General features: G+C 33.1%; 2 protein-coding genes across 2 annotated transcripts; both read right to left on the bottom strand.

Moving 5' to 3' along the window:
- Positions 1-3,884: 3,884 nt before the first annotated feature.
- LOC140056888 (multidrug and toxin extrusion protein 2-like) lies at positions 3,885-12,599 on the bottom strand. The gene is made up of 15 exons (XM_072102405.1): positions 12,427-12,599; positions 11,119-11,220; positions 10,556-10,624; positions 9,861-10,009; positions 9,541-9,583; positions 9,072-9,214; positions 8,796-8,881; positions 8,353-8,466; positions 7,774-7,841; positions 7,269-7,377; positions 6,805-6,880; positions 6,179-6,248; positions 5,725-5,854; positions 5,383-5,477; positions 3,885-5,088 (listed from the first exon to the last, which is right to left on the bottom strand). Exons 1-15 carry the CDS (start codon positions 12,520-12,522, stop codon positions 4,876-4,878), a joined length of 1,563 nt encoding a protein of 520 aa, XP_071958506.1. The 5' UTR covers positions 12,523-12,599; the 3' UTR covers positions 3,885-4,875.
- Positions 12,600-13,397: 798 nt separating this feature from the next.
- Positions 13,398-23,411, bottom strand: LOC140056476 (multidrug and toxin extrusion protein 1-like). Its single transcript, XM_072101852.1, has 15 exons — positions 23,291-23,411; positions 22,820-22,921; positions 22,170-22,238; positions 19,329-19,477; positions 18,952-18,994; positions 17,911-18,053; positions 17,678-17,763; positions 17,385-17,498; positions 16,866-16,933; positions 16,340-16,448; positions 15,954-16,029; positions 15,471-15,540; positions 14,748-14,877; positions 14,321-14,415; positions 13,398-14,131 (listed from the first exon to the last, which is right to left on the bottom strand). Exons 1-15 carry the CDS (start codon positions 23,384-23,386, stop codon positions 13,883-13,885), a joined length of 1,599 nt encoding a protein of 532 aa, XP_071957953.1. The 5' UTR covers positions 23,387-23,411; the 3' UTR covers positions 13,398-13,882.
- Between the last annotated feature and the right edge of the window lie 477 nt (positions 23,412-23,888).

Here is a 23,888-nt window from a genome sequence, read left to right as displayed (position 1 = left end):
CCCCTAACTATTTAAAAGTCCTGGATCCACCACTTTCCCCTCCCCAAAATAGAACCAATCAAAAGTCAATGATATACTCAGGTATGTTAATGCTACATAACAAATATTGAAGCCCTGATTTGAAATTTCATTTCATTTAAGGTCAGCATGTAAAATATCACACTTTATTATTAAATATTGGTTTTAAATTCTATTTTTTTTTACTGTGATGGTTGGATTCAGTATTAATTATTAATTAATAATTATCTGATAATTATTTAATTTCCCTTAGTTATGCATAGCAACAGTTACTATGGTAACTAAAATTGAGATATTCTTTAGATTTTGCATATTTAAATTTGTAGATTAGTAGCAGGCATGCCTTATTTGCATTTTCAAATTACCGTTTCACAAGGTCATATTCGTAAGCACTTTCTTCTGTGATTATTTTTATTCATGAAAACCCCATATTTTATTTACAGCGGCCACCTCCCTTAACGGACGCACTTTGAAAAGCCTGTTTGTTTTTCCTATCTAATTAGTGCATTTAGTGCTTACCGTAAGCAGCTGCGGGCACCTTTTTATACAAAATGAGATTTTTTGTAAGCGGCCAATCGAAAAATGTGATACTTATTGCATGGACCTATGAATTAGAGGTGCATGTTTATTGTATTTCTTTATATATTAGCTTTATTTTGAAGAGGTTTTAAAAACATTACTGTGAAGAGATGAGAAAACTACACAGATTTTGACCGACCATTTTTCATATGATAAAAGTTTTTAAAATTTGTCTGAAAATGCTAAAAAATACTAAACCACCTGATTATAAATAATAATAGGCCTACAATTATAAGCGGCCACTTTTCCAGGTCCCAAGGGTGGCCACTTACGGGAGGTTCAACTGTATTTAAAAAAACAATTATCCTTAGTTACGCATAGAAACAGGTTCTAACATAACATAAATAATACATTTTGACATAACTTGACCCAACAAATGACCCTTTCACAAGGTCAGACATTTTCTGGGATTCACTGTAGATAAGTAAATTTGGGAAAAGGTAGTAAAGCTATGTTATCAATTGTTTGTAGTCATGAAACCCCATATTAAAAATATTGTACTTAGTTACGTATAGAAACAGTTGTATACAATACACTATAGGTAAAATGTTGATGTCATTTGACCTCAATATGTAAACATTTTTTTTTTCATGAAAACTCCATATTTAATTTTTTTTTTTAAATATCATTAGTTACGTAAACAGGTTTAAGATAACACTAAAGGTCATTTTTTTACCTTTATTCAGATTCGTCAAGACTTTCTTTCTGAGATTATTAGGATTCAGTATTTAAAGTAAATTTGGCAAAAAGTAGAAATGTAAAACTATGTAGAAAAAATGTTTTGTATTTATGAAAAACTCCTTATTTTTTTTGAAATTTTCGCATAGAAACAGTTACTATGGTAAAATTTTGACCTCAAAATGAATGAATTTACAAGGTCAAGTTTGTCATTAATGGAATGCAGTAGAAGTAAAATTGAGAAAAATTACAAATGCAATCAATTCTTTGTATTTATAAAAACGCCATTTTTTACGGTTTTTTTTTAAATTACTTTCCTTAGTTACACATAGAAATGGTTGCTAAGGTAACACTATAGGTAAAATATGAAAATTGTTGAGAATTGTTATGAACTATCTTGTAAATTTTGATCAAACATTAATAGTTGTAGTAAAGTGGGGACCTGTCCTGTTTTGCATTCTGACCCCTTTTGACCTCAAATGACCTATTTACAAGGTCAGATATTTTAAGAGGTCTTTCTGTATCTCTTTATACAAAATAGATTTTAAAATTTATAAAAACCATTGACGCAATTATTTCCAAGTTTAACATTATTTTCCATCAACTAAATATTTCAATGCAAAATACTGTTTTTCTGGCAATTAATTGAAATAAACCTGGCAACACATTCTCCTATTTTATCTAAACTATTCGTATGACTCTAGTAGCATTATGGCAAGCCACATATACATTTTATTATTGGATTAGCCATATTTAAATTGTGTTTCAAGTGTTTTGTTTGTTGATATTTTGTTACATTTTTTGTATTTTTTGTATTTTCCTGGCAACACAGAACCTATGTACGAAATTTACCCCAGTGTTTTTTTCGTGATTATTGTTGACAAACCTATTGACTATCAAATTAAAAAAACCTCATTGATTTAAAAACACCACTTTGGAAGTTATAGGTACGTTTATGAGGAATACTTTTATAAAAAAAAAAATTTTTTTAAAACACCCCTTTTTAAAATAATGGTATCAACCAAACTCCATTTTGTAATTTATTTTTTTTCTACATTAAATGGAACTCAATACATGTTGTTTACACTGCTATAAACAAAAACTGTATACTGTAAGTATTTTTGGTTAAAATAAGTATACAATTTTGTACTTTTTCACTATAGAAAATCTGTGAAAAATGGCAAAAACATCAAAATTTGGATAATTGACCGTTGTCATGGCAACGGAGGCTAAAAATTAAAATGAATGTTGTAGATATGCTTTTTATTGAAATGTCTATTCATGGTAAAAATTTGAGAGAAATCCATTTTTTTACATCTGCCACCAAATCTTTGATTTTTACAGACAATGGCTCTTAAGCAGCATAATAGTGTTACGGGGCGAATTACTTTCAATTATAATTATAGACTAGAAAGCCACTCCGAGAGTGCATACCTCCGCCTACTGTAAAATTCTCCTACATAAGATTTCTCCGGTAAAAAAAAATATATATATATATACTGTATATTTATGTGTGTCTTAATGCTTGTGATTTACGCTAATTTCACTACAAGCATGTGTATGCGAGTTTGGTGTAATGGTTTAATGTAACAGCAACGCGAAAATCAAACGAGTGAATTTGAAAATAAATAGGTTTTGTAAAAAACTCGCATCAAAAAACGTGCACATTAAATAAAATTATGTTTTAAAATTACAAATCACAAATTATAACTCTTGCCTCTTGTACAAAAATGAAGTTTTTTGGACAAGTAGTTCTCGAGAAAATTTAATTTGAGTTTACTTATTACTTTAAGACTGCTCGCCGGCTTTTGAAAAATTCTGTCCTATCTTTTTAACACTAGCAGGTCTGAAAAGTATACTAAAAAGTGGTCCAGAATTGGGACCGTGGTCCGAAATGGTCCCAAAATTTAATGGAATGGTCCTTGACCACATATCTATCTGTACATTCATTCATTCATGGTAAAGACCTTGTAATTACTTTTTGAGTAATCCTGCTAACAAACAAACAGACAAACAGACAAACAAACACACGCGATCGATTACATATACCTCCTTGGCGGAGGTAATAATGAATCAAGACGGGTCAGAAATAGTTATACTAAACAAAAAGTTCTTTTATAGAATTTTGCGAAGTAAAGGTGAATAGAATAAGCGCTGTGGAATATTTGTATATTGTTACGCATATTTTGAGTTAGCTTTTAATTGAGGGGAGGCATCGCGAATTACCAAGCAGTGTATATTTTATATCATATAGATAGTAGTTTACTAAGTATATTATATATGCTCTAAATTGATCAAAACTTAATTTTGAGATTTTTAAATTTTTAACGCGCGATTTCACGCGCATGAACTTGAAACGCACAAGTTTTTATTTGCTAATATTTTTAACTTTACCTGAAGGGTACGTGTAGTGAATTTCATAAATATGTAATAATGAATTATGGAGATATGATTGATAATGTGATCACGATGAAAAGCTTATTAGAACTAAGTTAAAGTATTTGAAAGACATTTTGATAATCATTGACATTAAACTTTTTGAGATATTTGTGACACACAATCTGTACAAAAAGAAATAAAGAAGAAGAATATCATACAATAACAACAGGTGATCATTTTATTTCTAATGATAATAATAAGTTTAATAGTAAAAAAGATAAAGAGGAGGAAAGACCAAAAAATGGACAAGAAAATTATTTACAAACAAGAAAAGATAAATATGTACAGTGTATTTTGTTTTTATATAATTATAGTAACTAGCTTCGCTCGCGTACCATCTAGGTCGTGCCCACAGATGGTTCTCGAATACACAGTAATTTCAGCGCTAAAAAACTGGCGATTTCAAATGTACAATAATGCAGGACAATAATATATGTCGTTTACAGGAACGATTAAATAGACACTGTGATTTATGTACTCAACTAAAATTAGCACACTGGGAATTACTTCCGAAAGAGAAAGTTGTCACAAAATGAGACCAATTGTTTAAGTCAAATTTAAACAAACTTAATTTGTGTTTTGTATGTAACATTATGGTTGAGAGATGGGGAAGAGGATGGGTGCAAAGAGGAAAAATTTTTAAATATATTTTTTATTTTGTAACGAAATATTAATTAACATGTTTTACAAATAAAATACCACTAAACACAGTAAAACATTGCGATGTAATACTTTGTTGAAACTATCACCGTCGTAGTCGATTGAAATAGTACAGTACATGTAACGATACACTACGACGTATGTTTATATATAATGTTAAACAATTTGATTTCCTCATCTTTATCGTTTCAAAAATTAATTAAATAATTTATCACCGGGCGGTTTGGAATTTATTTCTATGCCTGTTGTGTTTATATATATATATATATATATATATATCCAATCTGCAGACAATACTGTTTTGATCTTATTAGATCTCGTCAGTGCAGCTCAGGTTTCGAAATGAAATGTACCGCAGAACTGGCACAATATATAGGCTGAGCCATGCCCAGGTATGCGGGACATGGTACATTGATTACGAACACAAAGAGTGCATAAGCTCAAAATATATATATATTATATTTAACATAATTCATTTTACTAGGTTTTTTGTTTAATTTTTTAATAAAGTAAATACATAAAAAAACTTGCTAAAAAGAGTAAAATTGGAATTGCAAAGTTTAATATTCTAATAATAATTGTTGTCTTGCTCAATATGTACTTGGTATTCGCAATAAGTGAACTTGACTCTTCTTTCCCCTCATGTTGTAACTTTCCATTTGATTGAACGCTATTATGTGTTCTTAAGTCTTCTTCACGACATCTCTCGATAGCCTTAAATAAGGACACATAATATGTTAAAAGAAAAGAAAAACAACATAGGTCTTACTAAGAATTTAAAAAGTAGCCTATGCCTAAATGGTGGTATACTTTCCACAAGGCCACTACACCTAGCGAACTATTCATCAATATGTCCTGGTTTGGAAAAGCCTACAGCTGATACTTTGACTTAACAAATATTGCATCGTCAAGTTAAAGCAATACGTTTTTTTTATTTCAATCTAAATCTACCTTATTTTCTCAGGGTTTTCAGGATTGAGGAGTGACGATAAAATTCTCAAAACTCACCAAGTCCGCTTCCTTTTTGAAATCTATGTTAAATAAAACCACAAGAAGAATGCATGCCTCTAGAACAGTACCAAATATAATACCAGCACAAAGACCTGCAAAATATATATATATTCTTACGTGAATTTAATAATAAGAATAAATGGTATTAAGAAGACCATGATGATGACGATGGTGATATATATAGATAAATTATATTGATGATGATAAGAAGATAATTATGATGATGTTGAGTTACTGATGGTGACAACAATGATAGAAAAATAAAGAAAGAAATAAAAAAGAAAACAGAAAAAAAAAACGAAAAAAGGGGAAAAAAAATAGGATAAAAAACGTACGTACCTGTTGCTTTCCAATCTAATTTAAATGCAAACAAAACAGACAGTGGGAGTGCACATGAATAGGAAATCAAGCTGGTAACAGTTCCAATATTCTGTCTACCAATAGCTTGTAATATTGCTTTGACAATCGCCTGATAGTAATAGAAACAATTCATTATGCATGTATGTTAAAATGGCGTATTGTAATAAAACTTGTAGTCTAGATTTTGTACGGCTATTCGGCTTAATATTGACCAAAATAAAAACATTTTGGTACACATGGCGTGTCATACATAAACTTGAGCTGATATAGGACAAACGTAGGCCTATCTAAAAACATGGCGTTTGGGCAACATTCTTTTCAGAACTAATATACGGGGTGTACCGCAACCTTTATATTAATTTAGAATTATAAAAATAAGAAAATAATACAACAAATTATTCATGTCACTGCCAGGAAAAACAAGAAAACTTACTTCGATTGTTGCAGAGAAAATCATTATGATAGTCAAGGGTATTATCTTTGCAAATGCCGTTATTATTTCTCTATAAATAAACAATAACATTTAGCGGAATTATTGTTTTTATTCTTAAAGAATAAAAAATAACAGGGATAATTTGATTTGGACCCGAGATACATAAAGTAACATTGGTAGTTCACATAATCATAAATCAATAAAATAATAATTATTTAAGTTAAAGTTATTTGTTTGTATATAAAGGTTTAAAGTTAGAAAGTAAAACACAATTTTTAAATGAAAAACATGAAAATGATATATTATACAGAATAAAAAATGGGTAAAGTGTAGAATTTAAGTAGACACTATATCATGCACTATGCTCTAACCATTCTGAAAGTATACAGCAATGTACTATGTTGACATTAAGAGGAAAATGTCATAACGAGCAGTACTTTAAATTTCTTTAAATCAACTTAACAAACAACCAAATTCATTGTGAAGTTGAGCAAATTTAGAATACGATAACGAAAACGTCATAAATATCTTAATTTTTTTCAGAGGCCAATAATTCTATAATAATACCTATATCGAAAATCGCACGTGACGTGGAACAGGTGTATTTTATTAATTTGCATACATACCTATCATAGGTGTAAATATATCCAACATAATCTCGTGACAAGAAGAGTGTAACAGCAGCTACAAACGAAAGCCCCACTAAAATACAGAAACATATAATATTTTATTTTTATAGAACACATAATATTAAGTGCTTGACCACATCCAAACGTTTCTTCTGAATAGGAAGTGTTGATACATTTGCGCCGGTCCCTCATTCGTTTCATGTGATAGTGTTCTTTGACGGTCAGTGGTACATAAGCATAGAATTCATTTTATTATAGTTTCGACCAAGTATTTTAATAATCTTAACAGTTGATAATAAGCTACAAAGGACATACTAATATGGATTCTTGTTACGACACAAAGGCCTGAATTGTATTCAGTATGTCACCGAGGATTATAATTTTGTTAGTACCCTAAACTTGTATGATGAAGGATTACCTCGATAGACTGAGCAAGAATTCCCTTTCTTTTTTTGACTTACATAGAAAAATAAACGCTGACTTCACAATAATTTTTGCATTTTTTACATCCTTTTTTCCAAAGTATTGACCAACTAAAATCGTCACGGAACTGCTTAGTCCTAGCAAAACCTGAAAGATAGCAGTCATCGTAATACCAAGAGTATAAGAGTAAAAAATGTATGTAGGTCCTACAGCATTACTTATAATTTCAGTCATGTATATAGGCCTACTTGCTCTATTTAACGATCTGGATCCGTCGTTCACTGTGAATACAGCGTCGAGTCTGGTCTACTTTGTGCAATTGTAACAAGTAAATACGTAAATAAAGTACGAATGAATTTAGCTGATTGTCGTTGTTTTGTTCCTGACTTCAGAAGAGTATTGACTGACATCACAATGTATATATGTTTAACTTTGATATTGGCTGCTCTTTTTGTGTAATTACTAATTGTTTGTTCAAATCTAACGATTTCCATTATAGCCTCCCTCCCGTTACCTTACTACAAGAGCCTTAGGCCTACTTACGATGTAAACATAAATTTCAAGTATCTCAAAGGCACCTAGAACTGCAATTTCGAGGGCACCAAATTGTCCTACAAAAAAAATAGTATTCTAATAATCACTGCTACTAGGCCTAGTAATAATAATAATAATAATACTTTTGTTATACTATTATTTTTAAATGAAATACAAACCAGTGGGACCATAAAAGACACGCTGTTAATATTGATACAGCTTTTGTACGCGCACGATGTTAATGTTGATACAGCTTTTGTACGCGCAGGCTATTAATATTGATACACCTTTTTACGCGCACGCTATAAATATTGATACAGTTTTTGTACGTACACTATTAATATTTATACAGCTTTTGGACGCTCGCGCTATTAATATTGATACAGTTTTTGTACGGGCACGCTGTTAATATTGATACAGTTTTTGTAGGCGCACGCTGTTAATATTGATACCGTTTTTGTACGCGCACGCTATTAATTGAGACAGCTTTTGGACGCACACGCTGTTTATATTGATACAGCTTTTGTACGCGCACGCACGCATGTATTGTATCACTAATAATTATAATAATTGTTAAAATTACAATACCTGCTAGAATATAACAAATTATAATTGCCATCTGCATTATTTCAAATATAAGACATCCGTGTACAGCGATTGAGAAAAATTCACCCCAGTTCTCCAAAGATTTGAGAGAAAAAACTATTAAAAAAAAATATTGAAATTACTAACTAGAGAAGGTAAAATGTATTATACGTTCTATTATGGCGCTACGTAAAACATAATTGGAACACAAAAAAAAACAATTTTTTTCATTCATTACATACGGGTCATAGATATTCTTGTCAAACGAAAATAGTAAGACGCAGCTGCTGGTGGCATTTTGTAACAACGTAAACAAAAACAACGACGAGTATTGCATACATACGTGTTGGTTAGTATATCAAGAGAGGGCGAAAGTGGGAAGGGGGGAGAAATCTAATCTGCTAATTTGCATATCCTCCTCTCATGTTTATCCATAATCAACTTACACTCAAGATCTTCGTACTTGTATACATATACTGCTAATATGATACAATTAATGTATTGTGCAAGGAGAAGAGCAATAGCCGATCCTCTATATAAAAAGAAAAAGGTTCATTTTAAGAAATGTTATACTGTAGAATTTCTATTAATTTTCTGCACCTTATTCGCATAAACTATAATAAAATCTTACGCATGCGCCAACATAAGTTGTCATTGGTTATACATTCTGCAAATATCTAGGCCTAATTATTCAAAATGTCTAATATAGGCTGTGCACTTACCTGAATCCCATGTCCAGCACATACACTAAAATGTAATTAAGTAACACATTAAAACCTACACCGATGGTAGCTGCTACTGCCGTGACGGCCATTTTATTCCTGCACTGTAATATTCGACCAAGACCAACTGTGATAAAGACAGCCTATAGTAAAAAAATACCGTATAAACAAAATATTATTCCGTGTAAAAAGTTTCTATACAATCTTGCAACGATCAAAATAACATAATAAGTTGGGCTTCCACGGTATATTCAATCATGATAGTATGTAGGCCTACAAATGTACGAGGGATTATTTCTAAGCTTTACTCAATCCATCCTACATGATGTAGACCTGCTGAAACTAAATGTGTTGTTTAAGCCTAAAGATAGAAAACACAAAAAGAGGCAAATTGCAGTGGTGACATGACAAAAACGCACTGGAAATGCCGATTAAATGCATAGATGACATGACAAAACGCGTTACTTACAAAAGTACCTGGAATACATGTCCGTACGAAAATTTCCACCAATCTAATTTCAAAGACATAAAGCAATTTGTTAAGTAATTAAAAATTATCAATATACAAGTGTTTATCATTGTAATTGTATTTAATAGCTTTAAATAGGGAAGAGTGAATCCCTGCTATAACTTATCACAAATAGAATCTTACTCTCTATGCCCGTTTATGCATTACGTCATCCATTACTTACTCATGCATAACGGAGTGTAACTAGCGCCATTACATATTAAAATGATTAATAAAGTTGTTAAAATAGACTTATATTGATTTAAAAAGCTCTAACTTACGCAATGACATCAGGTTCTTTGTCCAAAAACATCAAAATATAGTCAATGTGTATAAGTATCGCATTACAAAGCAATGACGCAATTATTGATAGATACACCATCTTCTGAAGGTAGATTCCTTGTGATCGTCCCAGGTTTGCTCCTTGACCCTGTAAAAATGAATTTATCGTTAATATGCTGCAAAAATGGTTACATTTTTGTTGTATTGCACGTTATATTGATTGATAACTGTATCTATACTATTTCCGATTACAAGCGATGGATTATTCGAATTTGCTTGCGTTAGGTTAACGTCCTTCGCGTTGCACGCGGCGCGCCCCAACGGGAAGCAAGCTTACAGCTTTGATTCCCACTTGCGACATAGACAAATCCATCGCTTGTGATTTGATTAAATTACGCTTATGCCCCTGCGGTACGTCATAGTGGAAACCAAGCTTTACAAAAAGTAAAGTCGTAAAACGGTAGGCCTAAGCCTTATTTAAGTTCATCACAATTAAATCGAAAAATAGAAGAACTCACTAGGTATCAAACAATCAGAAATGTATTACTCAGCTAAAGACAATACATCTGCATGCTAAAACATTTACCTACTCTTTCAAATAATTGATAATATTAAGCTTACAGTAGTTCCCAGTAGTTGACGTAAGAATTTTACATAGTGTTATTGTGTTGCAGTTTTTTTTTTTTGTACTTACGACAGAGAAGTATGTATTGCACACAGTCATCAAACCGGCTGCAGGAACGAAGCAAACAGAGGATAACAACTGTAATTGAAAATGATATAGGTTAAAAATCTGTCACTAGGTAGACATTAACTGACTATTGAACGTCGTCATCTAAATATTAGTGACTTTACGAAACAGGGAGTCTTAGGGGAGGACGACGGACATCCCGTGTTCGCTAGATCATAAAGTCATATACAGTTGACATAGCCGTTTTATTTAGTTACACACCCTTGCGCAAAGACGACGAGGACCGGCAGTATCTCTCCCCCTCTCCTGTCTCGCGGCTCGGGCTCTTCTGAATCGCTTGGCTCGCTGGTGATACAGCATAGGCCTTCCTAGCTAGGGGCTTCGCATTATTCAAACGCCGCGCAATGTGTTGCTTTTAACATAGCCATTTAACCCAATAAAAAGGGTATTTTGTTAAACAATTAAATTAGAAGTGTAAATTACATTTCAATTAGTATTTCTATGCATCCTGTTCATTCACAAATAACAGTTAAGCAGTTTTAAGATTTAAAATGTTCATTTCTTACCGCTAATGCTAGAGTTATGGCGGCCATTTCATTTTTCCCGAAACGACTGCAGAACAACACGCATACGGTCAACATAATGTACCCAAGACACAATGTATACGTCTAAAAATATAAATATAGAATAGCTACTTCAGTACAAAATTTGTTTACGAGCATTTTTCTTAAAATACTGATTATAACAACAAAAAAGGTTAGACTGTGATATTTCTGGAAATAGACATGGTATCAAGATAGTTGTGTTTAGTATTATCAAATATTGTGTATTTTCTGTTTTTTCTAACAATTTCAACATTGAAAATTCCTAGTTATGTCTGATTTCGTATGCCACATATTTTATACCATCGAATAAAGCTATGTCTACACTATCAAAATGTTATAATATGTGCCCATATATGGGCATAATGACGTCATATCACTACCATATTTAAGCATATCACTACCATTGGGCACATTAACTTTTGTCAAACTAGTTTGATAGTGTAGACAGAACTTACGAAGTGTGAAATAAGTATGCATCTATATATAAATTATGGTTAATTCTGCATAGGCGAGCACAATGGAAAAACTTCGGTATAAATCTTATCTATCTTAGATGTACCGCGAAACGTAGCATTGATAACATTAGTTTTCAGTACTAGTACGCTATTGTTCCATATTTCTATCTGGGGAAGATATTATAAATAGTTTTATAACAACTTTTTTTTATTTCATCAGTATATTTTCAATTCAATTTCAATTGTACGCGGGTCGAAGTAATTTCCGGGTTCATAACAACATTTTTGATTTCATCAGTATATTTTCAATTTAATTTCAATTGTACGCGGGTCGAAGTAATTTCCGGGTTCACGATAAGTTCACACGTTCACCTTGCAACTTCCTTGTTTCAACTAAGTTGGCCGTTAGTGGCTATAGCCATTTTAGTTTTTACTTTATTTACGGATCAGACTGCGCGTGTGAAGTTTCGGTAGTTAAACAATTAAAATTATACTGTAAATTAATAAAGATCAAATTAAATATACGCCATAAAGCATCGGAATATACTGTAGGGAATAATATTATCAAATTATATAGGGAGATCTGATGATAAGGCATTTTGTTTAAAATCGAGTGAAATCACGATAGCCGAGTTTTATTGAGTAAGCTGGCAGGAATAACTGTAGGCTATCTGTGTCCCGTTAAGACCAGGGTGTCTGCCCATGTTGCAAGCCGTCTAAAACGTCTCTCAAATGTCACTATGCCCGAAACAGATGTAGGCCTATAATAGGTAGCTATAGAAATAACGTATCAGGACAAGACACGGTAACTTACCAAAATACTCCCGATTTTGAAAATATCTTTAACTGCATTTCTAAACACTGAGAATGTGTATAGTTCCAAGGTATTCGTGTCCGTTTTTTCAGCCATGATTACAGAACTGCTTCAAGCCCTAATGCTATTACAGAAGTAGTAGTACAATTATAATACACCCACTGCTACTGTACACTACCTAACCATTCTTTAGAAAAATAATGAATATGCTTGTCATTTTCAATACAGGTATGTCCCCAGGGTTATTTAGTTTCTTGTTACGACACAAATGCCTGAATTCTATTCATTAGGTCACCGAGGTTTATACTTTTGTTAGTTTACCCTTAACTTGTATTATGAAGGATTACCTCGATTGACTGAGCTAGAATTACTTTTCTTATTTTGACTTACATAAAAATATTCGCTGACAGAAAACAATACAGGTATGTTGTGCCCAGAGTTATTTAGTTTCAATTCATGTTTCCTTCAATGGACGACTTATTCCATTAAAGATTTCAATAGTAGATCTTAGCCTAATATTTACTATTTAAAGGAAATACAATCGGTATTATTATGTACCTCCAAAATTCAGTGTTGACACAAAACTTCAACTTAGTCTTGAAGCATTGAACATGTGTAGTTACCAACGGGTCTCCATTTTGAAATAGTAGTTAAATTGAAGACTGTTCACTGATTTCACTAATAAAAGTTGTTTATAATGGTGTTTTACGAAGTAATTTAATATATTGTTTACCTTTATATTGAAATAAATTATAACAGCAATCAATAATAATATTATCATCTAATTATTAAAATCTATTATTAACCCACAATTTTTTCTCCAAAGCCGCATAACCATGTTAACTATTACTGTTTGTCCCACAATGCATTTTCGAATATACCGACGCAAATCACAACAAATAAACAAATAGTATTTTAATAATTAATAGGCCGCGCCTGAGTGAATGCCGTTTTTATTATTAATCTCACTTTATATTATACATTTTCATTTTCATTTTCACATTTTCATTCTCATTTTCATTTTCACATTTTCATTTTATACATCTGTATTTTATTACTTTTACACATTTTATTGTTATTTTTTTTTCTATTATCTGCATTTTTATAAATTAAATTCAATTATTGTATGCAGCGTAATACAAATAACTTTTGACTATATATTATATATATTTTAAATGTCACCATGTTAACATGTTACTTAGGGGATGGGGGGGGGGGGGAATTTTAAAATCTGCACTGTTGCCATGTTACAAACGTAAACAATATAGATTTATCTGATAAAACTTCTAGAAATTAGGAAGCCTTTTGCCATTTCCCCGGACTTGTGTGTATATATGTTAATTTTTGTTATAGTTTTACATTGAGAAGAAACCACATTTCAAATTGTGTAAAAATTTGAACATAGAGTTATCTTGTGTTTGTGAGATATTTTACAAAAGGTATATAAAAAGATTTGCTAGAAAAGGTATATAAAAAGACTTGATAGAAAAATAAAAATCGGAATGGTAAAATTCAATGTTCTAATAATAATTGTTGTCTTGCTCAATCTGTACTTGGTATTCGCAATAAGTGATCTTGACTCTTCTTCCCCATCACTTTGTAACTTTTCCTTTGATTGAACGCTATTAAGTTGCATTCCGTTTGGAACTTCATCATCCACAATTTCCGAGTATTCTTCTTCAGATACACGACATCTTTCAAGAGCCTAAATAAGGACAAAATATGGTAAAAGAAAACGAACACTTAACGGTAACGAAACAAGTCTTATTTTAAGAAATACGAAGGTAGCCTAGATGGTGGTTTTTTTGACAATTAGTATAGCTACTCTAACACTCAATCCATACTGCCGATGGTGGGTGCCGCCGACAAATTGGAAAGACCGTATCAAACTCACAAGCTCCGCTTCCTGTGTAAAATCTATGTTCATTAATACAACAAGAAGAATGCATGCCTCTATAACAGTACCAAATATAATACCGGCACAAAGACCTGCAAAAAAATAAGTTATTTTTTACGTGTATGCAATAATAACGTAAAATACGCATAGACGTAAACGCATCGCAAGCGTGTTAACCAATGACAAGCGAGAGTTCGAATAATCCAACTCACTTACGTTGTGTTACGTCTTTGCGTTGCAAAGGGTGAGAATGATGATAAGAATAATGATGATGATAATGATGATGACGACGACGACGATGATGGTGCTGTCGCAAAGACGACAACGATAAAATGATAATGACGATAAGTATGAAGATAATGATGATGATTATGTTGAGCTGTAAGGACAATGGTTAAAACAATGATGATGATGATGACGATACCTATTGCTTTCCAATCTAATTTAAATGCAAACAAAACAGACAGTGCGAGTCCACATGAATGAGAAATCAGGCTGGTAACAGTCCCAATATTCTGTCTACCAATAGCTTGTAATATTGCCTTGTTAATTCCCTGATAGAATGAGAAAAGAAGAAGATTTCCATGAATGCATGTTAAAATGGCGTATTGCTAATAAAGGTTGGAGCACACACGAACAATAGCGCTAAATGCACAATGCTTCAGAGCATGTAAACCTATAGAAACATACTCCCATGATATTCCAGCTAGTGGGCAGTGTATTGAATGTTCGAATACTAACGAGGTTCGAAACCAACTCTTGCCGTATCCTTAGGCAAGATACTTTACTTACGTTTGTCTCTCTCCACCCAGCTATATATTTGGGAACCCGGTTAGATCAAGACACAACTTTCCGCTGATTACTAGCTGCATTATGGGAGTATGTTTTCATACGTGTTTGATCAGGAAAAAATGACTGGGGTAATAATGTAGAGGTTTCGCAACATTAGGCGCTATATAAATCCAGGATATTATTATATTAATCAGCGCAATTGTGTTTGATCCTAACATGTACCCATTCTCATAGGTAGAGATTGGAAAATGTAAGTAAAGTCTTGCCTACGGACATAAGGGTGGACATAACCATCGACGAAGTCTAACGCCAGACGCATCTTATAGAAATATATTGTTAACAAAAGAAAACTTACTTCGATTGTTACCGAGAAAACCATTACCACAGATAAAGGTATTATCTTTGAAAATGTCGCTATTATTTCACTATAAATAAGGAAAAGAATTGAATTATATTAAAAATGTCCTACTTTGTATAACAATTCATTTTTAATGTTAAATATTTACAAAGTTAGGTAGATTTTATTTCCAGTCACCAGTGACGTGAGCCGCAACCCAAGTAAATGACCAATAAAGCGTGGTTCCCACTAGCGACGCAACACAAGGACGTAACGCAACGCAAGTGAATTGACCAATCACAAGCGATTGTTTAGTTCAACTGTCGCTTGTGAATCGATCAATTCGTAAATTGTGGAAAATTCACAATTCTGAGGACGATTTTCTTTGTCCTGAAATGTCTGACAGTTTTTCTTTTTTGAGAAATTTGTCAAACCAACTGTTATTCGTTTATCGAATGTTTTCGTTTTAAACAGGTGTATCTTATTAATTTGCATGCATACCTATCATCGGTGTAAATATATCCAGCATAATCTCGTAAGAAGAGGAGAGGAAGACCAACAACGACAGCAACGCCAACTAAAACACAGAAATATAATATTCTTGTTTACAAAAATACAGAATATCATTCCCCTTCAGGACCAAACTATCATTCGTTTCAATGGGTGTGCCACAGTCTAGGTTTATAAACACTTAATAAATTATGAAAATACTACAACATGTTTCTTTTACTTACAATCATACCAGGTAATTTTACCTTTACTTTTACTGACCCATCATAGAACATACCGTAGGCGTACATTATCAGTAACTTATATTATGTATGGTGAGGGATTACGCCCCATCGATTAAGGTCCCATCAAGAATTTCCTTTCTCTGTTTGACTTACATAGAAAAATGAACGCTGCCTTCACAGTGATTTTCGCATTTTTGACATCGTTTTTTCCCAAGTATTGACCAACTAAAATTGTTACGGAACTGCTTAGTCCTATTAAAAGCTGAAATATAGTAGAAATTGTAATAAAAAGGACGAGTGTACCTACGTGTATAATTGCCATTTTATTGGTTAATTATGCATCACGTGCCGTTTATTATCTTGCACTAATAAACGATCACTTTTGTAAAAATGTGCCACGCGAGGTTGTCGCCTGTGGAGCTAGCGCACCGTCTACGACGTTCTACTCCGTGTCAACTCTGCCTTTGTGAGTGACATTGCTTGCCGGCCTAGTCGTGGACGATGACTTAGAACTCAGTTTAGAACAGTAGGTGTGTAAAAACAAATAATGAATGATGTATGAATAAGAATTTTCCATGAGTAACCGAAGCGAAGCCGATTTCTATACTAGAATGTACATGTTGAACTATGGAATCTGTTTGACTTATAATTATTTATTGTTAACAAGAACCATACTTACGATATAAACATACACTGCAAGTATGTCAAAAGCACCCACAACTGCAATTCCAAGAGCGCCAAATTGTCCTATAAAAATAAGTATACTAAAAATGTCCATTCTGCTAAGGAACTCGGGAAAGTTTCCTGCTCCTTCCACAAAAGTTTACGATAAATATGCCCTGAAGCTAGCTTGTTACAATTAGCATAACGCATTACCGGACTTCGTTGTACAATGCTTATGCCCATTTATGCATTACATCATTCATTATTACTCATGCATAACGGAGTGTAACTAGCGCCATCACAATCGTATTTAAAATGATTAATAAAGTTGTTAAAGTAGACCTATATTGATTTAAAAAGCTATAACTTACATAATTACATCTGGTTCTTTGTTCAAAATAAGCACAAAATAGTCAACTTGTATAAGTATCGCATTACAAAGGAGTGACGCAATTATTGATAGATACACCATCTTTTTGAACGGACGGACACAATCAACAAAAATGTTGACCAAATGTTGTTAAAATTACAATACCTGCTAGTATATAAGAAATCACAATGGCAAACTGCATTATTTCGAGTGTAAGACATCCGTGTACGGCGATTGAGAAAAATTCACCCCAGTTCTCCAAAGATTTGAGAGAAAAAACTGTTGATACAATTTTTTTTAATAGTTGAAATTACGAACAAGAGATGATAAATCTTAGTGATTCGTAAGAAGAAAATAATGTTGACAAACATGGCGTGCCATACTTATACTTCAAATACCTTCAAAATAGTTAGATAAACTACACGCCCCATTTAGCTAAGTGAAAATAATAGACTTACACTCAAGATCTTCGTACTTGTATACATATACTGCTAATATGATACAATTAATGTATTGTGCCACAACCACAGCAATAGCCGATCCTCTATATCAAGAGAATGTTTATTATTATTTGCACTATAATAAAAGTGTACGCATGCGTCAACTTAATTTCGTGGTACATTTCGTCTATATATTCTACAAACATTAATAGGCCTAAAATGTAAATGTTATAATTTTGCTGTACACTTACCTGAATCCCATGTCCAGCACATACACTAGCATATAATTAAGTAACACATCAGAACCTAAACTGATGGTAGCTGCTACTGCCGTGACGGCCATTTTATTCCTGCACTGTAATGTTCGACTAAGACCAAATGTCAAAAACGCAGCCTACAATCAACATACACCAACACAAAAGTATTACGCTTAAATTCTTATAAAATAAACGAGATACATTATATCTTGTATTAAGCAATGAAATTGAATAGAAATAAGTGGCTCTTCCCACCAGACATTAACACGTAGAAGTAAATTAAAACCACTCTATTTCTTATCATAGTGTATGACTACCTGCTATCGATTGTGAAAAGTAGGAGGCTGGAGTGGTACGGACACGTGTCGAGATATAGTGGGCTGGCCAATACCATCCTACAGGGTACCGTACCAGAAGGGAAAAGAAGAGGCAGACAGAGAAAAAAATGGGAAGACAACATCAAGGAATGGACAGGTTTGACCTTTGTTGACTCACAAAGAGCTACAGGGGACAGAGATCGATGGATGAGGATTGACAAAAAGTCACCAGTGGTGCCTCAACAAAACCCTATCAGGGTTAGGAGACTAAACTGAACTGTATGCCTACAAATGTACCGACGTAATAAGGGTTATCTCATAAAGGATTCGAGACTCACTCGCTTCATGGTAATGACCGCGTTGTTCTAGTTTAGGCACAGTCACTGTCGCTGCACTGACATGGCGTGACTCTCAAACGTAGTTCCTACTAGAACGCAACGCAGCGACGTATTGACGCAAAGTGCTGTATTGCGTAATCACAAGTGGACGCAATAGTGCTGCAAACATCGCAAGTTTGATTTCACGCAGGCGGGGGCAAACACAATTATTAGAATGGCATTTTCCTACGTGGCGTAGATTGCGTTACGTTGCGTCGCTAGTTGGAACCAATCTTTATGAGAGAAGTATGTAGTCGAAAGGTCCACGTGTGAACTCATTAATTATGCAAATAATATATTGTATTATTATTATTATTACTATTATAACAAGCGTCACTTACAAGTGTACCTGGGATAAATGTCCGTACGAAAATATCCACCAATCTAATAGCAAAGACAAATATACAATTTTAAGTGATTGAAAATTATCACTAAAATTTTTATAACTGTAAGGTAATTCTGTTCAGCTGAATCCGTATTGCCATTCGTACTTAATTTACAACATCTAGTCTAGCTTCTTACAATAAGCATAACGCATTCTTCAAGACTTCGTTGTACAATGCTTACTCATAAGCCTATATATGCCAATTTATGCATTACGTCATTCATTAATTACTCATGCATAACGGAGTGTGACTAGCGCCATCACAATCGTATTTAAAATGATTAATAAAGTTATTAAAGTAGACCTATATTGATTTAAAAAGCTATAACTTACATAATTACATCTGGTTCTTTGTTCAAAATAAGCACAAAATAGTCAACTTGTATAAGTATCGCACTACAAATGAGTGACGCAATTATTGATAGATACACCATCTTTTGAATGTAGATTCCTTGTGATCGTCCGAGGTTTGCTCCGTGACCCTGTAAAATAATATTTACCGGCATTAGAAATATTCTGAAAATTGTTTAATAATTTGATAATTTGATAACTTTATTTCGTCCACATAGGAAAATATTTTGAGTGCTTTTCACAAAATTGTACAAAAAATATATAAAAACGTTTCATATAAAAAAAATTAATTACAATATTTAAAAACACTATATTATATTTAACAATGTACAAGTATGAACATAAGACTACAATTGACTAAATAAAAAATAAAAAGCTGCAATACATCAAAAATTTCAAAAATTATGCAAAATAATTTAACAGTCTAATAGAATACGGAACAAAAGAATTAAAATATCGCATAACCCTACTATTGCACGATCTCAGCACATTTAGTCTTTTTGATCTCATTTTAACATAATGTTTATTTAAAGGGTGGTTTGAGTCGTCGCATATTTTCATAGCCTTATTTCTTATGATTTTGTTGCAAAGGTCATCGAAATTATGTCTAGATCCTGTGATCCTACCTACTTTATTTAATATTCGTTGTAATCTGGTTTTTTCTTCTGTTCTACATCCACAGAACCAGGCAACACAACAGAAAGTGAGCACACTCTCAACAATCGAAGAGTAAAATAAATTTAATACAGTTCTATCTACCCCATAATTTCTCAGTTTTCTGAGAAAGAACAGTCGTGTATTTCCTTTTTTTTATAGTATTTTTACAGTGTTTCTCCCAGCTAAATTTGTTATCAACAGTCACACCTAGGTATTTGTAGCTTTCAACAGATTCAATTTCCTGATTATTAATTTTTAGGGGAGCCAGAGCAGTACATTTTTTTCGAAAATCAATTATTACTTCTTTGGTTTTCTTTTCGTTTAGTAAGAGGCAATTTGCCTTACACCAATTCGAAAAAGCAATGATTTCATCATGATATTCAGTTTCACTAGCTCTGTTTTTTAATAGGCCAACAATGGCGGTGTCATCCGCGTATTTTAAATAATGTATGCTACTAGAAGTTGACTTACAGTCATTGGTATATAAAATAAATAGGAGGGGGCTTAACACACATCCTTGGGGTGATCCTATATTTGTGTTGATCACACTCGACTTATAGTTACCAAGAGATACCTTCTGTGTTCGATTGCATAAGAAACTTTCAATCCATTTAATTATGGATGGGTTCACCTCTAGCTTAATCAACTTATCTATTAAGATGGCAGGATTAAGGGTATTAAATGCTGAGGAGAAGTCAGCAAAGGTAACTCTCGCATAACAACTTAAGTTATTTGTATGCTGGTTTAGCAGTTGGGTAAGAGTTAGTATCGCATCATCGACAGATCTGCATGATTGGTATGCAAACTGATAGGGATCAATTAAATGGGATAAGGGAGTAATAATTGAGTTACACATAAATTTTTCAAAACATTTCATCACTATCGAGGTTAAGGCTATTGGGCGGTAGTCATTCAAAATCTTAGGGTTTGGAATTTTGGGTACTGGAATAATAGATGCATCTTTCCAGACCGATGGTACAATATGATTATCTAACGACAGTTGAAACAGTTTGGTAAAAGGAATAGACAGTTCATGGGCACATGTCCTCAGAATACAGCCGCTAATGTTATCAGGACCACTTGCTTTATTTCGTTTCACTTTTTTGAACAACTTTTCAATTTTCCAAGGCTGAATCTTAACTTGTTCGCTAGTAATAATATTTGAAGTCAGATTGGTACAATTGGTAGGACTGGCATTCTCAAATCGCGCAAAGTGCTTGTTTAGGTCATTAACAAATTTATCACCGTCACTGTATAGCAAAAGGTCCGTCTTCTTTTTTGCTTTAACACCAGACATAATATTCATACAATTCCAGGCCGCCTTGGCATCTCCAGATTCCATGGAATTTTCAAGCTTTCCTTTAAATAAATATTTTGCTCTTTTTATCTCATTCTTTATTTCTGCTTTTATAGATTTAATGCGAACTATGATAATAATAATAATTATGATAATAATAATAATATTTATTAGGCAAAAGTTCTTAAGAGTACGTTTTACATTTTATCTTGCCAGGAGCAAGTAATAGGCATGAGCCCAAACAGAAAACTGCTCTTACTCCATCATTATTATAAAAATATTTAGGGTCTTTAACCTGTACAAATATGAAATGTCCCAATTTCTTTCTTTTCTGTACATAATTATTCTAGTGGTCTTTCTCTGTACCCTTTCAAGTCTATACATATGAGATATTTCAGTAGGTGCCCACATACAACAACAGTATAAAGTCATAACAGGTAATATTAGTGCTTATTAAAGTTTTAGCATTGCCATCCAAGACATTGCTTTACTACATCTTACATCATCGGACCATTCATAAATCTTATTTAAATCACTCTGTAACTTTATACAGTTTTCTAATTCATGGATAGGTCTTGAAATGGTATTGTCATCTGCAAATTGAAAAATTTAAGATTCTATACCATATTCAAGATAACTCACATACAATATAAACAAAAGAGAGCCAAGAGCTGACCCCTGGGGTACCCCTGATATTACATTCTTCTAATGCGATACTTCACCTCTATAGATAACTCTAAAGACGCAACGCAAAGTTATTTGATAAAATACGACGCGATGGAACATCTGAAATGTTGCTTGTGATTGGGAATCAAGATTTTAAAAATAAGCCCACATTAACCGTTAAAAAACAAAGCTTTAATACTTACAACAGAGAAGTATGTATTACACACTGTCATTAACCCGACTGCAGGAACGAAGCAAACTAGGCTTAACAACTATAATTTAAAATAATACATAATATAAGGTATAAACAATTTGAATTTAGAAAACTTAATAATTAAATGGCTTAACAAATTGCAATACAACTAATTGTTGCGTAGCTGCTATTCATATTCTGGACAGCAATTTGGCCTCCCGTCATGTCCCGCTTCATTGGCTGTCAGATCTGAAAGACGATCTATGCTAAGTTTACTGCTTTCGCCAAGTCAAGTTGCTTGCAACGATTTGACACATTCATTTTCTTCAGTTGTCACTAATTGGTATATCTCATCTGGCTATTGATCTAGACTCGTATCTAGATGACGTTCAATGGTCAGTTAAGACCTATACCTAGTGACAGCTGCAGAATCGGGTGATTATTACACGTTAAAGAACACGGTGTGTTGGACACTACAGCTCATGATCGTTCGAATCCAACGCTCGCATTCTTGTACTCCAAAGCAATACACACTTTACTTACGTTGCCTCTCTCCACCCAGGTATACATAATATTCCTCTTGTTTATTTCACAGAATATCCCTTAATAGAGGTGTCCCCTGAATTGGAGACTTTAAAAATGAGAGAAAAAAATTCTTACCGCTTGCGCTAACGTTACGGCGGCCATTTCATTTTGCCCGAAACGACTACAGAACAACACGGATACTGTCAACATTAGGTACTCGAGGCAAATTGAAAATGTCTGGAATTAATGAATAAACAACACACATGATTGATTTATTCTTTGTATTTAACAGCTTCTTCAGTTATACAAAGTATTTTAATAGAGATATGTAATTATATATTATTGATTTTTATAACACAATAAACCTAAAGACCATGATGAACTTATGTATACATACACGTACTACTTTAATCACTAGACTACGCGAAATGTCGCACTGGGCGTTTCATAGAAATCACCGCCGGCGGCTCAACTTGTCGAAAGTTCCACCGGTCATATACCACTTCCTCAACTCGCAGATTTAAAATGTCACTATGCCAGAAACGTCACCGAATTTAACTCAAGAAATCAGGACAAGAGTCAAACAAAAAGTACACGGTAACTTACCAAAATACACCCCACGTTGATAATATCTTTAACTGCGTTTCTAAACGCTGAAAATGTAAATGTTTCCAAGCGATCCGTGTCCTCTTTTTCGGCCATGATTACAGAACTGATTCTAGTCTTATGCTATTATACAGTTAGTAGTGATTCTTACAAAATACATCCACTGGTATGCTACGGTACACTGCCTTAATACACAAACATTACTTTGAGTTATTTTCAATCTCAATGTTTAGCGCTATGTTGGCCGTTGTAGCTTTCAATGCATGGTTTCTCCGTGTAGCTTCTTCATTGTTATGGTAAGAAAAATTATTTCTCTTTGTTCAACAGAGCGAGAAACCCATCATAATAGAATAGTGTATAGGCTTACAGTAACATAAAAGAAAACTTCATATGAATATCACAAATCCTATTGTAAAACTTTAAAACTGTCAAATAGGGGTCAACACAATCAATATTAAATAGTAAACTTTTATTAGAGAAATTATGTTAAACTAGATGGTACGCTCGCTTCGCTCGCGTACCATCTAGGTCGTGCCCACAGATGGTTCTCGAATACATAATAATTTCAGCGTTAAAAAACTGGCTATTTCAAATGTAC

This window comes from Antedon mediterranea, chromosome 8 (genome assembly GCF_964355755.1).
Source record: "Antedon mediterranea chromosome 8, ecAntMedi1.1, whole genome shotgun sequence".
In the NCBI taxonomy this organism is placed as follows: Eukaryota; Metazoa; Echinodermata; class Crinoidea; order Comatulida; family Antedonidae; genus Antedon; species Antedon mediterranea.
Note: the sequence above shows the minus strand (reverse complement) of the source record. Positions and strands in the feature narration are given on the sequence as shown.